General features: G+C 48.7%; 1 protein-coding gene across 3 annotated transcripts; it reads right to left on the bottom strand.

The window, feature by feature from the left end:
• Positions 1 to 3246: 3246 nt before the first annotated feature.
• On the bottom strand, positions 3247 to 12754 carry LOC125712258 (glucuronokinase with putative uridyl pyrophosphorylase). Of its 3 annotated transcripts, none has more exons than XM_048982129.1 (23): positions 12548 to 12754; positions 11508 to 11614; positions 10851 to 10895; positions 10547 to 10700; positions 10249 to 10320; positions 10037 to 10125; positions 9580 to 9736; positions 9240 to 9317; positions 8191 to 8282; positions 7561 to 7666; positions 7394 to 7473; positions 7132 to 7200; positions 6873 to 6933; positions 6598 to 6614; positions 6165 to 6222; positions 5907 to 6002; positions 5603 to 5663; positions 5248 to 5361; positions 5026 to 5083; positions 4833 to 4901; positions 4535 to 4598; positions 4337 to 4408; positions 3247 to 3709 (listed from the first exon to the last, which is right to left on the bottom strand). In XM_048982129.1, exons 1-23 carry the CDS (start codon positions 12602 to 12604, stop codon positions 3611 to 3613), a joined length of 1875 nt encoding a protein of 624 aa, XP_048838086.1. In that variant the 5' UTR covers positions 12605 to 12754; the 3' UTR covers positions 3247 to 3610. The 3 variants fall into 3 exon arrangements, 2 of the variants coding, with proteins under 2 accessions (XP_048838086.1, XP_048838087.1); XM_048982130.1 differs by having other exon boundaries at positions 5907 to 5999; XR_007383225.1 differs by lacking the exon at positions 3247 to 3709 and having other exon boundaries at positions 4331 to 4408; positions 4535 to 4656.
• Positions 12755 to 12764: the final 10 nt, after the last annotated feature.

The raw sequence follows: 12764 nt of genomic DNA, 5'->3' as shown, positions 1-12764 counted from the left end.
AGGGGGGGGGGGGGGGGTCAGGACAAATATATCAGCCCCAGGGAGACCCCTGTCATGAAAAGTTTGAATACAGCTGCTATAGAATCATGGGGGGGCTGTGAAGCCTATTCAAGGCGGCTCACGGCAGAGAGATACCGTACGTCCTGTAATACAGGCCCTGTATGGAGAGGTAGAGAATTAAGGCCAGAGATTTGCAGAACAGATACGCAGCGGCCATAACAGATAAGAGGACAGCATTTCATCATCGCTGTAAGGAGAAACGCTGGGTAACCCAGATGCTGAATGCTGGGGTTTATTGAGGGATCCAACAGACAGGCATCATGGTCCAGGATACGGTTGCGAGGCGCCTGAACCTGTAGGCAGGTGGGACCTGTCCTAGTAAGACAGGAGACAGAGTGGGTAGGAACATGGGAAATCCGAAGGCGACCAGGGCAGAGGAGCTCAGGAACCGGAACATTAGGTAATGACTAAAGGGGTGTGGTTAATGTCAATGATCGTAACTTATTACAGTTATGGAACATACACTATGCGTTAATTTATTTGTATTTATTATGACATATTTGCAAACTTTGTTCCGTTTGCAGAGATTGTGCTTGTTACATGTCCAGTCCAGTGACTTCAGGATTGCTACTTTGCTTTTTTGCGGATTTTGTGGTCCTGTTGGCTTCATCAGGCTGTGACCAATCATATGGTGACCTTTTAAAAACAGATAATCAGCTCCGTTGCGCGTGGGGTGAGTTACTGTTTTGGTAACATCATGGAACATATAAGCTCTGCTTCAGAGGAAGCTTCAGGTGTTGGTGAAGAAAGCAATAGATCAGCAGCTACATCTTTTTACAAAGGAGATATTATGGTAAACAAGGTAAGGAGACATTGGTACTTTGCTTATTTAAAGTCAGACACACAACAGACTGCTGTTGCTGCTGCTGCTGAATTCTCATGCTAACTGAATTATTATTTCACCCCGAAGCATTTGCCATATACTGTAGCAGAGCGTACACACTGCAAGTGCTTAGTCGTAAACACCAGTAATTATGGTTTCCACTTTCAGTCTGAAGAAAGTATGGGTTAAAAATGGGACAAGAATTTTATAAATTTGTCATCCTTTGTCTGTTTGGAATCTGTCTAAGGGTGATTCTAACGGAATTTTAAGTAAAATCTTAAGTAAAAATGGAAATAATAACTAGAATTATATCACTAATAATTATCAGTAACACATTGACTGATATGAAAATATTTTGCCATATCGCTGAGCCCTAATGCAGAATATTCACCGAAAACTGTTTCGCCAAAGTTATATAAAGCGATGGCTTACTGACAGGTAGATCAGTGTGGCATCAGTACGTCACGGTGAAGAGGGAGCCCAGCTGAAAGGAATCTGCATCCCTACCCTCACCTACGGTCAGGACCTTTGGGATGAGACCAACAGAATGAGAACATGCATACAGGCCGCGGAAATGAGCCAGCAGAGCTTCAAAAACCTTCCTGGGCCGTCCCATAGCCAGAAACAAATTTGGGGGGGGGGCACAGGGGCACAACCCTCTTGTGTTCTCATGATTGTGTGTGTGTGAGTGTGGGGGGGGGTCCTCTCGGTGAATTTTGGCAACTGGGGAACTTGAAGCAAATTTTGGGTGGGTTCAAAATTATTCTCTTACTACAAGGTTACGTGTCTGGTCTGACACCCCTCGACAGACACTTTGGGTGTGTGCAACTGGGATGAGACTCACAGGGCCGACCCAGGACACACTGGGGAAATTAGATCTCTCTGCTGGCATGGGAATGCCTTGATTTCCACCGGAGGAGCTGGAGGACCTGGAGGAGCTGGCTGGGGAGAGGGAGGAGCTGGCTGGGGAGAGGGAGGAGCTGGTTGGGGAGAGGGAGGAGCTGGCTGGGGAGAGGGAGGAGCTGGTTGGGGAGAGGGAGGAGCTGGTTGGGGAGAGGGAGGAGCTGGAGGATCTGGCTGGGGAGAGGGAGGAGCTGGAGGATCTGGCTGGGGAGAGGGAGGAGCTGGTTGGGGAGAGGGAGGAGCTGGCTGGGGAGAGGGAGGAGCTGGTTGGGGAGAGGGAGGAGCTGGTTGGGGAGAGGGAGGAGCTGGAGGATCTGGCTGGGGAGAGGGAGGAGCTGGTTGGGGAGAGGGAGGAGCTGGTTGGGGAGAGGGAGGAGCTGGAGGATCTGGCTGGGGAGAGGGAGGAGCTGGTTGGGGAGAGGGAGGAGCTGGAGGATCTGGCTGGGGAGAGGGAGGAGCTGGTTGGGGAGAGGGAGGAGCTGGAGGATCTGGCTGGGGAGAAGGAGGAGCTGGTTGGGGAGAGGGAGGAGCTGGTTGGGGAGAGGGAGGAGCTGGAGGACCTGGAGGATCTGGCTGGGGAGAGGGAGGAGCTGGAGGATCTGGCTGGGGAGAGGGAGGAGCTGGCTGGGGAGAGGGAGGAGCTGGTTTGGGAGAGGGAGGAGCTGGCTGGGGAGAGGGAGGAGCTGGTTGGGGAGAGGGAGGAGCTGGAGGATCTGGCTGGGGAGAGGGAGGAGCTGGCTGGGGAGAGGGAGGAGCTGGAGGACCTGGAAGATCTGGCTGGGGAGAGGGAGGAGCTGGCTGGGGAGAGGGAGGAGCTGGAGGATCTGGCTGGGGAGAGGGAGGAGCTGGTTGGGGAGAGGGAGGAGCTGGTTGGGGAGAGGGAGGAGCTGGTTTTGTAGAGGGAGGAGCTGGTTGGGGAGAGGGAGGTCTGGGTACTTCTGCTTAGACTGTTGCCCCTGAGATCCAGACCTGGATAAGTGCTTAGAGAATCGAGTGACGGATGGATGGATGGATGGATGAGTGCACTGTCTTTGCACTTATTCTTTGTATCTGTGCATCCGCAGCCTAGTCTTAAAGGTACTGACAGTGCTTGTCAATGTAACCTATCGATCTCAGGCGTCAGGAAAATTCATCACCAGTATCTCCATCCATATACCCACTTATCCTACTGGGTCGCGGGGGGTCCGGAGCCTATCCCGGAAGCAATGGGCACGAGGCAGGGAACAACCCAGGATGGGGAGCCAGCCCATCGCAGGGCACACTCACACACCATTCACTCACACATGTAACTACAATTAGCCTCAGCATGTTTTTGGACTGTGGGGGGAAACCGGAGTACCTGGAGGAAACCCCACACTGACATGGGGAGAACATGCAAACATACAAAACCCAGGCAGAGACTCGAACCCGGGTCTCACCAGTATCTCTCTTAATAAATATGAAACTGATGTTCAATAAAATGTAATTATGGTTATTTATTTCAGTTCAAATACAATGATGCAATTATATGCTTAAAAAAATGTTGCCTCTTTTGTGCCATGTAAAAACTTTCCATAAAATCCTAGAAACATCGACATTTTGTAAAACATAGTAAAAACCATGACTGTATTAGATATTAAAGACCAAATGTTCATAGTAACTAATACAGTTGAGGATAGAGAAAAACACACAACAGCTTAGACCCTGTTTTCTTCCAGTATCCGAATTGCACTTGCATATTACAGCAACAGACATGCATTCGTTTTACATGCAAATGCTATACTGCAAATACACATGTCATAGACTTCATGTAGTATATTATGGGGTAGGTATCAAGGGGCAAGATCAGGGTCCTGTGAAAGGCACACTTGCAGAAGATGGGTCATATGGCACAATAATGCAGAAGACACAGCCTGCCTCTTGAAAAGCCTGTTTCATCGCCATCTGGTGGCAGAAGAGAGAAAACACGCCAAGTGTAAACAGTGACTTTTTTTTTTTTTAATCTTCCATGTTCAAACCACCTATTCCGGTTAGGATCATGTGGGGCCTGGAGGCTGTGCCAGAAGGTAACGTGCAAAGGATGGGGCACACCCTGGGTGGGATGCCATCTCACCACAAGACGCAGGCACACACACACACACACACACACACGCACACACGCACACACACACACACATACAGTCCAAAACACACAGGCCTTAACTCCTACCCACCCTGACATTAACCATAAGCCACCAAACAAAACAAACATGGCACTTCTGGCATGTTTAATTTTTTGACTGCATTTATAGATCTTTGTAGGGACCTGAATAATGGTCCCCACAATGTCAAAAATGTTTTCATTACATTTTATTAGACAGTCATACTCTATGGGCAATTTTAGAGAAACCACTTAGAACAGCTTCATGTTTTTTTAATCAGTTGTGAGTTGTTGCAAGAACTTTATACATATTAATACCGACATGCATAACTGTCTCCGGTATGCAATTTTTCTGCTATGCAAATGTTACTCTCAAACACTGACATGGCTTATATTGGAATCTATTCATATGACTTGACTCAGTCACGTACCAGTCTGTCAGAGTTCAAACAAAGTCCCACAACAGCACCTCCACTGCCAGGCAACTTCACTGCAGAGCCAAACTGGACAGACACACACACAAAGGAAAAGATTATATCACCACACAGCTGTCTGTGGGAACTGCTGCATGAACATTAAAATATGTCCCCCCCCCCCCCCCGTCACAGGGAGGCTGGGTTCAGGGTTACCTGTCTCGCGATCTGCACCATCTTTAGGTTCCCAGGACCCAGACTGTCATCAGTGTACACAGACCTGTGGAGGGCAGTGTGCTCACAGCAGCTCTTCATGCACAGAAGCATCCAACCCCTCACTGTCATTTATTAGAAACAAAACTTTACTACTGCAAGAACTTACTGTCAACCTCTACTCTACATAAACATGGAGATCGTCATAGAAACACTGCAGAATTAGAGGAGGGGCCTGGACTAGAAAATAACTCCACCGCACGGTGGCCAGGCAGCTGAGAACGGATGCGTGTCTGCTTGCCTTCTGAGCTCGAAGTTCTGATCCATGAGCTGAGCCAGACCGGACCAGTCTTTGCACTCGAAAACTGACCTAAACGGATGAAGACCCAATTAACGCAGACCCCGCAGACCCCTACTGTCCTCTCTCCCACACCCTCATGCTCCTTCCTCAGGCACACAGGCAGACGTCTCCCAAGAGATCCAGAGTACCTCACCTGGCCTGATCAGTCAACTCCGCAAATGAATTCATGGCCTGGACCACAGTGGCGTCTCCTGTGTGGACCCAGAGAGAACCAGTGTGAGGAAGCAGAAACTCCATGACGGCCATCACCCACCCCCCTGACCAGTAAGAATCCTTCCCAACGTCTTCAGGAAATAATTGCATTCATTCTAACTACTGCCTCATTCCCCAGCACCTGACAGTAGGGGGACTGTACCGTTTAGCCAGCGCTGACGCACGTTGCTATGGATCCGCCCAGAATCACTGGGGTCGCAGAGGTAGGCCAACCAGAACTGGGGAAGGTCTGTCATGTCCATTGGGATGTACTCCCCTGCAAAGGACACACACACATACACACACACACGCATACAGGTCCGTTATTATATCTTTGTGGGGTTTTTTCGATTGCATTCACAGATCTTTGTGGGGACCTGAAAAATGGTCCCCACAATGTCAATATGACATTTGGTCCCCACAACTAACATACACACACACACACACACACACACACACACACACACACGCTATGGAGATACATGTATGGCTGCATTGAACACCATCTGATAAAATACCGTAGCCCTGTTCGTCCATAAGGTCCTTGCTGAAGTCCATGTACACCAGGCCTTCGTACACCTGCATTCAGAAAGACAGTCACTTATTACTAACAGTAATAATGCATTAAAAGATTATCAGCAAAGCTTTGGCAGGTCAAAGCGAAAAACAGAACAAGCTTGCAGAAGGTTCTACGCCGCCCGCTAACCAATTACGCCGCCCGCTAACCAATTACGCCGCCCGCTAACCTACTACGCCGCCCGCTAACCTACTACGCCGCCTGCTAACCTACTACGCCGCCTGCTAACCTACTACGCCGCTCACCTGCACCACTCGGTCCTGCAGTCCCGCTGTGATGAACAGCTCCTCCGTCTCGACGTTCAGGATGAAGCTGGCCTGCACAGGTTTCGGCATGTCCTGCTAACACAAAAGGATTTCCTCATGAGACCATCGCCCGGATTCAGACAGCAATCCTCTTACTTTTAACAGCACAGACAAAATGAAGCAGTGAGGCACAGGCCTCCGTCACTGAGTTAGAAGGTGGGGTCAAGGGTCAAACGTCAAAGAACAGCGAGTCCATACATGGTCTGTGATGTTGTAGAATTTCATCAGGCACTTCAGAGTTGCAGATACTATGGCACTACGATTAAGAGAGACACTGATTAAGCCACTGATATAACAGAGGAAGATTCCGGAATAGACATGGAGTCAACATTGGGGGGACCAAGGCCATAATTATAATATATACTGGGGGGGAAATTGTGAATATTGAGGGGGGCACATGCCCACCCCCACCCCCAAGTGTATATTATAATTACAACCTTGAATTTTATTTCCAAAAGGCAAATGATTTATTCTGTATAAATGATTACTATATAAATAAACTAATGGAACAATCTCCTGCATCTGTCAGATGGTGACTTTGCCAGTATATGTCTACATATTTATCAATACATCAATAGACAGATTGCATTTTTAACAGAAGACTTCAAACTTTAATACACAAACAACTTACCTGCTGCCAGCCAGACCCTAAGAGGGGTAAGACTCACGTCAGTCACAGTACAGTCACCACACCACAGCCTGTACTGTTAGTAAGTACTGTACCACACCACAGCCTGTACTGCTGGTCAGTACTCTACCACACCACAGCCTGTACTATTAGTAATTACTCTATCACACCACAGCCTGTACTGTCAGTAAGTACTCTACCACACCACAGCCTGTACTGTTGTTAGCAGTGATATTTTCCAAAACCACTCTTTCACAGAAGCCACTTGGTTTACTTACCACCTGTCGGGGGATGTTAGTGTCGTACTTCAGGGTGAAGTTCTTCTTGGAAAGAGCAATGCTGCCGGCAAAACAGAGAATGTCAGCAGCCAGGCACCAGACACCGGCAATCCTGTGGCTGAGCACAGCGCCTCTATCCTTTCTCAGTTCCTCAAATTCTGCAGAAAACTCCCATCTCCAAGGACAGACATAACGTGCAGAACCTTAGTCACTAGGACACCTGCTGTCGGGACAAACAAACGTGGACAGAGCGTCTTACCCTTTCTCAGAGCAGAACTGGTAGAACTTCTTACATGTGGCCTGCAGCAGCCTTAGTCCTCCCAAATACCTACAACACAGGCCAGGCGGAACGGTGTAAAAGACCGGAAACAGTGACATCCACAGTGGTACTCTCTCTCTCTCTCTCTCTCTCTCTCTCTCTCTGTGACCAGACATCACATCAAAAAGAAAAAATGCATTTAACACCATAAGAAAAAGGTGAAACAAGATCTGAATAATAAAGTTTATGCTGCAAGACCCACCCTTCCTTCTGGCTGATGGAGTGGAGGTCTTGCAGGTTCCCAAACTCTGTGGGATCATTTAAGGGATGAGGCAAAAGCACCTGAGAGAAAAGGAGAGCCTTAAAGCAGATTCGGGCACCATGACTTCTTATGAGGGCTCTAGTGGACTGGCCCGCTGAGGTTCTCACCAGGGTCTGGCTCTCTGTCATGCTGACCTCAGCCCAGAAGTTGGAGATGCTCATGGAGATGGTCTTACCGTGGAAGCCATCTGAGGGGTTTCCCATCAGACCCACTCTGAGAAGCAATAAGGCAAAAGTCAGGAGAAGTTTTCAGCCAAACTGCAGGCAACATTTTGAAAGCAGGTCAGTTTTCTATTTCCATAAAATAAATACCATGCAGTTCATGACTGCAACATTTCCGAGTCTCTGAACTATTTCCCCCATGTTTGGAAAAGTCTGCCTAGGAGATGTACTCTGCCACCCCAGCGGGCGTACCTGGCATAGACCACTCTGCCACCCCAGCGAACGTACCTGGCGTAGACCACTCTGCCACCCCAGCGGACGTACCTGGCGTAGACCACTCTGCCACTCCAGCGGACGTACCTGGCGTAGACCACTCTGCCACCCCAGCGGACGTACCTGGCGTAGACCACTCTGCCACCCCAGCGGGCGTACCTGGCGTAGACCACTCTGCCACCCCAGCGGACGTACCTGGCGTAGACCACTCTGCCACCCCAGCGGACGTACCTGGCGTAGACCACTCTGCCACCCCAGCGGGCGTACCTGGCGTAGACCACTCTGCCACCCCAGCGGACGTACCTGGCATACGTGCGGCAGCTTATGGGTTTCCCTGAGGTGCCCTCCTGCTTGGCGGTGTAGCATGACAGCCACTGGATGTAGTCTGACAGACCCTGCGGCACAAGCACAGTGCCTGAGGATCACTGATAACCCTCAACTGTTTGAGGTGACAAGTCTGTGTGTTAAATCTTAGTGCTAAATCTTAGAGGGCCGATGTCCGGACAAAACAAAATCGAACACGTCGGTAACAACAGTCTGTCACATACTTCAAACGACGCCTTGCTCATTCTCTCATGTCACAGCCCTTGAGGGCACAGAATGTTTCCATGGAACAAAGCCACATACATATTGTGGCGAGTGTGTGAGTCATTTATATAAATTAGAAAATAAATTATTCTTTATTAACGGCCATTATTGGTTTAATACCAGTAGCAGCACAGACAGCAAAGTCAACTATTTCAACTCAACTCATGGTTACAATATTTACTATTAACAGAAATACAGAAGTTAATTTACAATATTTAAAGTGCAGTGCAGTGCATAGCATGCCGGTAACTGCATAATCAGTCCTGCTGCCCAACCCTGCAGTGTCACTTTTATGTCAGCCAATCGAGGGCAGTGGGTCGGATCCAAAAGTTCACCTGGGGGGCACCACACTGCACTGCACCACACTGCACTGTGCTGAAAAGGTGATAACCACTTATATGGCATCGCATTGCTTTCTTGCTTTTTTCAAATGAAATTTCTGTCAATTTCATTTGAAGTATGCAGCTTCACTCTGCGTGTGATGCGCTCTGCATGACGTGGGCTGGACTGCGTGTGTGATGCGCTCTGCGTGGCGTGGGCTGCACTGCGTGTGTGATGCGCTCTGCGTGGCGTGGGCTGCACTGCGCGTGTGATGCGCTCCGCGTGTGATGCACTCTGCGTGGCGTGGGCTGCACTGCATGTGTGATGCACTCTGCGTGTGATGCGCTCCGCGTGTGATGTACTCTGCGTGGCATGGGCTGCACTCCGCGTGTGATGCGCTCCGCGTGTGATGCGATCTGCGTTGTAATTCCCTCTAAACTCACCACTTGCCCAATGAGCTGAAAGCCGGTTGGTAACTTCATCCCAAACACAGGAAGTTTCTCGTCATTAATGAGCCACTCCTGGAATGCAATGGACAATCTCAGACTGGGGGTACTTCCAAGGACACTCCTCATTTCAGTATCCCCGTAATGGATGTCAGACACCAAAACCCTACGATAAAATTCTTATTGCTACAGAGGTTTCTGTAAGGCTGTGAACCCAGTGCCAGTGTGCTATTTAGATTAAGGCGAGTAAAGCAGTCTCTGTTTCCAAGACCTCGATGCGTCTTGACACCTTCTCGTTGCTGAACGCCAGACTCTCATCCACTCCTCCAGCACTCACCCAGAACCTGCCCAGGGCGCGATCCCAAGCAGACGACTGCAAGGCCAGGAACTGGGACAGCCGAGGGAGTGTGGCTCGGCGCAGGCAGTAGAACACCACGCTGGCCAGGCGGGAGGCCGTGAGGCCCTCTTCAGGCTTCTCCAGGAAGCGTGTGATCCTGATGCAAACATAGATCAGTGACTGAATGACTGATAGTTTCCGTGACTTTTATTCGATTAATTAAAAAATGGCACTTTTTAAAGTGACATATCTAACTATTTTACCATTTGCGATGTTTGACCCCACAACAAGTACAGGGTCACTCTCGCATTGCAGTTGCCCTTTACTTCCCTCAAAGCTGCTTCAGAATCAAACTTTAGTTGCTATCCAGTTCCACCATGAACACGATGGCAGCTGGGCCAGTGGTGCCTCATTGCCGTGGAATCCTGAGCTCCCTCCAGCAGAATGTCTTCCTCACCTGTGAGTGTCAGGGCAAACTTCAACTATGCCCCTGGAGCAGCTCTGCTCACCCTCCTCCAGCACATAATATATGGCCAGATCTCCAGGCTAAGGCATAAAGAGAATTATGTGACTTCAGCAGACAACACACACAACAGCGCCCCCTGTGGACTGGAGGACAAACTGCAGCTCGGTCTAATCACACAGAGCAGGAAGGTAGTCCCCTCTCACCTTGGATCTAAAGAAGCGAAGCACTTGGGCGATGTCAAAGTTCTGGTCAGAGCAGAGCATGTCCCCAGCAATCTGTAGCATGAGAAAAAGATCAATTCCATGCTGAGATCTCCGAGATGCAAAAGCCAGTCATTCCGATCTAAAAAGACAATTAGTGCACTGAAATGGAATTCGAATTCACAGACTCAAGGGCCAGACTCAGACTCAAGCTTGGATGCTCCATTCCTGTCAGACTGATACTGAAAACTAGAGGAGGTGTTTTCCCACTGGAAGCCCAGCCTTGTTCAGCGAGTCGTACCACCATGACATCATCCTGCAGCCTCCGGCTTCGGATGACCAGCTCCAGGTCGGCCACGGCGCCCAGGCAGTCCTCCGGCGTGGTGCTACCATCGTTCACCACGTTCTCTGCAGGGAAGCCGTTGGCAGTGGCCCAGCGTTCGAAGTGTTTGTACCTGTGACGAGATTCATGAGGATTTACAGGTAGTGATGCACTCAAGGACAGCTGTTCAAATATGTAGTGCCAAAGCATCACTATTCATAAAGAAGTCTAATCCACAGAAATGCCTGATATTGTTTAAATGATATATGCGTACGGTGCTTACTTATCTGCGTTTGTGACCAGATAGACCTCACTGAATAACTGCCGCCTAGCAAGGGGCATAAACAAGAAAAACAAATTACAGTCCATTCTCAACTGCTCAGACTCTGAAAGTCTACATTGTGCTTTCAGTTCATCACAGCTGTGTGTCTGAACCCGGTCCTCAGTGACCCCAAGATGGTCCACGTTTATGCTCCCTCCCAGTTCCCTGCAAAAACATGGACCATGCGAGGGTCCCGGAGGGCCAGTCTGAGGAACACTGCATTACAGAGTGTATGCCAGTATTTCCAGTTTCGGTCAGCACACTAAAGTGAGATTTTCAATTCGAGACCAGTCTGCACACACATCTGCATGCATGTGACGGTTTTATTACCTTGTCAATAGCCTGTAGGGTTTGCAAACTGACCCAGCAATTATGATATGGCTAGTTTTAGGTTTATAATGAACCAACATAAATTTGCTGTAAGATTTCTAGTGTAAGCGTGAGTGTCACGCCAGATGTGTGCGTACTGGCAGCCCTGGTGTAAAAAACTTACTATAAGCGCTAATTTTATAGCTATAATTCTCTCTATCAAAAGAAGAAAACCTATGTAATTCAATGATAATTTCAGATAATGGACTGGAGTGTAGAGCACCATTAAAGCCAGCTGACGTCACTCACATGTTTACAGTCTCCCACCAGAAGTCCAGGATCTTTCTCCCTCCAATCCCTGGCAGCAGAGCCTTCGGAACCCCAGTCAGGTGGCCATAGAGTCCACTGGTATCATTCTGAGCAGAAAAACAATGGCCTGGAACAAACGTCTGTATTCCTGTTCCCCACGTAGGGAAAGTAGATCATACAAAATAAGGTGTGCATAGAGTTTACTAGCTAAATAGTCACATTCTGAAGCCAGGCAAGAATCCATTTCTGTGTACGAAGGAATTTTTCTTTCATGTGTTCAGGTAACATATTTTGCAAACATTAATATGCAAGCAAATGTAAAATATACAAACACTATTCGAAATAGGCAAATGAACATTACGAAATATTCTGTTCAGTAATATCTGCCAGGGCCGTGAGGAGACTTTTCGAGGGGAAGGTGCTCGACACGTTTCAAAGCCGGTAAACTCTGCCTATCGGGGGGCGAGTTCACTAGGGGCTCTCAGGGCAGAGCATAGGGGAGGTGCTGTAGCGCTGTAGCACTTCTTAAATACATATTCCCCTTTCACGGGAAAGCACCATTAACACCCAGCTCGGCGTAACTCAGTCTTCACTGCACGCATATCCTGGGGGCAGATTCATCCATCAACGTCAAATGACGTCACGCCTGTTCGACTCGAAAAGCACGAGGCAGAAAAGTCTGCTGGGGGGGTGGGGGTTTTTTCTGTTTTTTCAGATTTGAATAAATCTAAAACATACTCATGCACGCAATTCAAGTGATGCAGAAAATGACTTTATTAAAATTCGGAATAGAAACTCCTAAAACATACTGATGTGATATGAGAATTATATAATGTGGAGCAATACGATACGCTGTACGACGAAAATTACGCAACAGTACGGTTTTTATTTCTTTCTGAATTCTATGCATATCAGGTACGCGTAGACAGTGCATCCTTCAACTCTCTTCCTCAAACTTTGGGTTTCACCATGGCCTCCTCCCCCCTTGCATACAACCTCCTGATAAGAGAAAAGAAAGAACGCCACAGAACGCAGCCTACCTTGATCTGGGTTTCAAGGATCGTGCCGTGGCCGGCGACCAGCAGGATGCAGATCATTGCTTTTCCCTTTTAATATAAACCTAGACTACAAGATTCCGGCATCGGGAAACATAGCGCCCGACTCGGACGTACCTTGAACATTGTACTGTCCTCGCAGGCGAGAGGCGTGCTCGCCTCGCCTTAAAGGAGCAGGTCGCCTAATGTTACTTTTTATTGT

Source organism: Brienomyrus brachyistius, chromosome 17, assembly GCF_023856365.1.
Source record: "Brienomyrus brachyistius isolate T26 chromosome 17, BBRACH_0.4, whole genome shotgun sequence".
Lineage (NCBI taxonomy): Eukaryota > Metazoa > Chordata > Actinopteri > Osteoglossiformes > Mormyridae > Brienomyrus > Brienomyrus brachyistius.
The sequence above is the reverse complement of the archived record's forward strand: the minus strand, read 5'-3'. Positions and strand labels throughout refer to the sequence as shown.

Excerpts from the sequence above, each read along its gene's own strand:
- LOC125712258 (XM_048982129.1), bottom strand. The coding sequence starts at position 12,604 with ATGATCTGCATCCTGCTGGTCGCCGGCCACGGCACGATCCTTGAAACC. Across the intron at positions 9,318-9,579 it reads GCGCCCTGGGCAGGTTCTGG|GAGTGGCTCATTAATGACGA; the intron begins GTGAGTGCTGGA and ends ATTGCATTCCAG. Across the intron at positions 7,201-7,393 it reads TCCATCAGCCAGAAGGAAGG|GTATTTGGGAGGACTAAGGC; the intron begins GTGGGTCTTGCA and ends CCTGTGTTGTAG.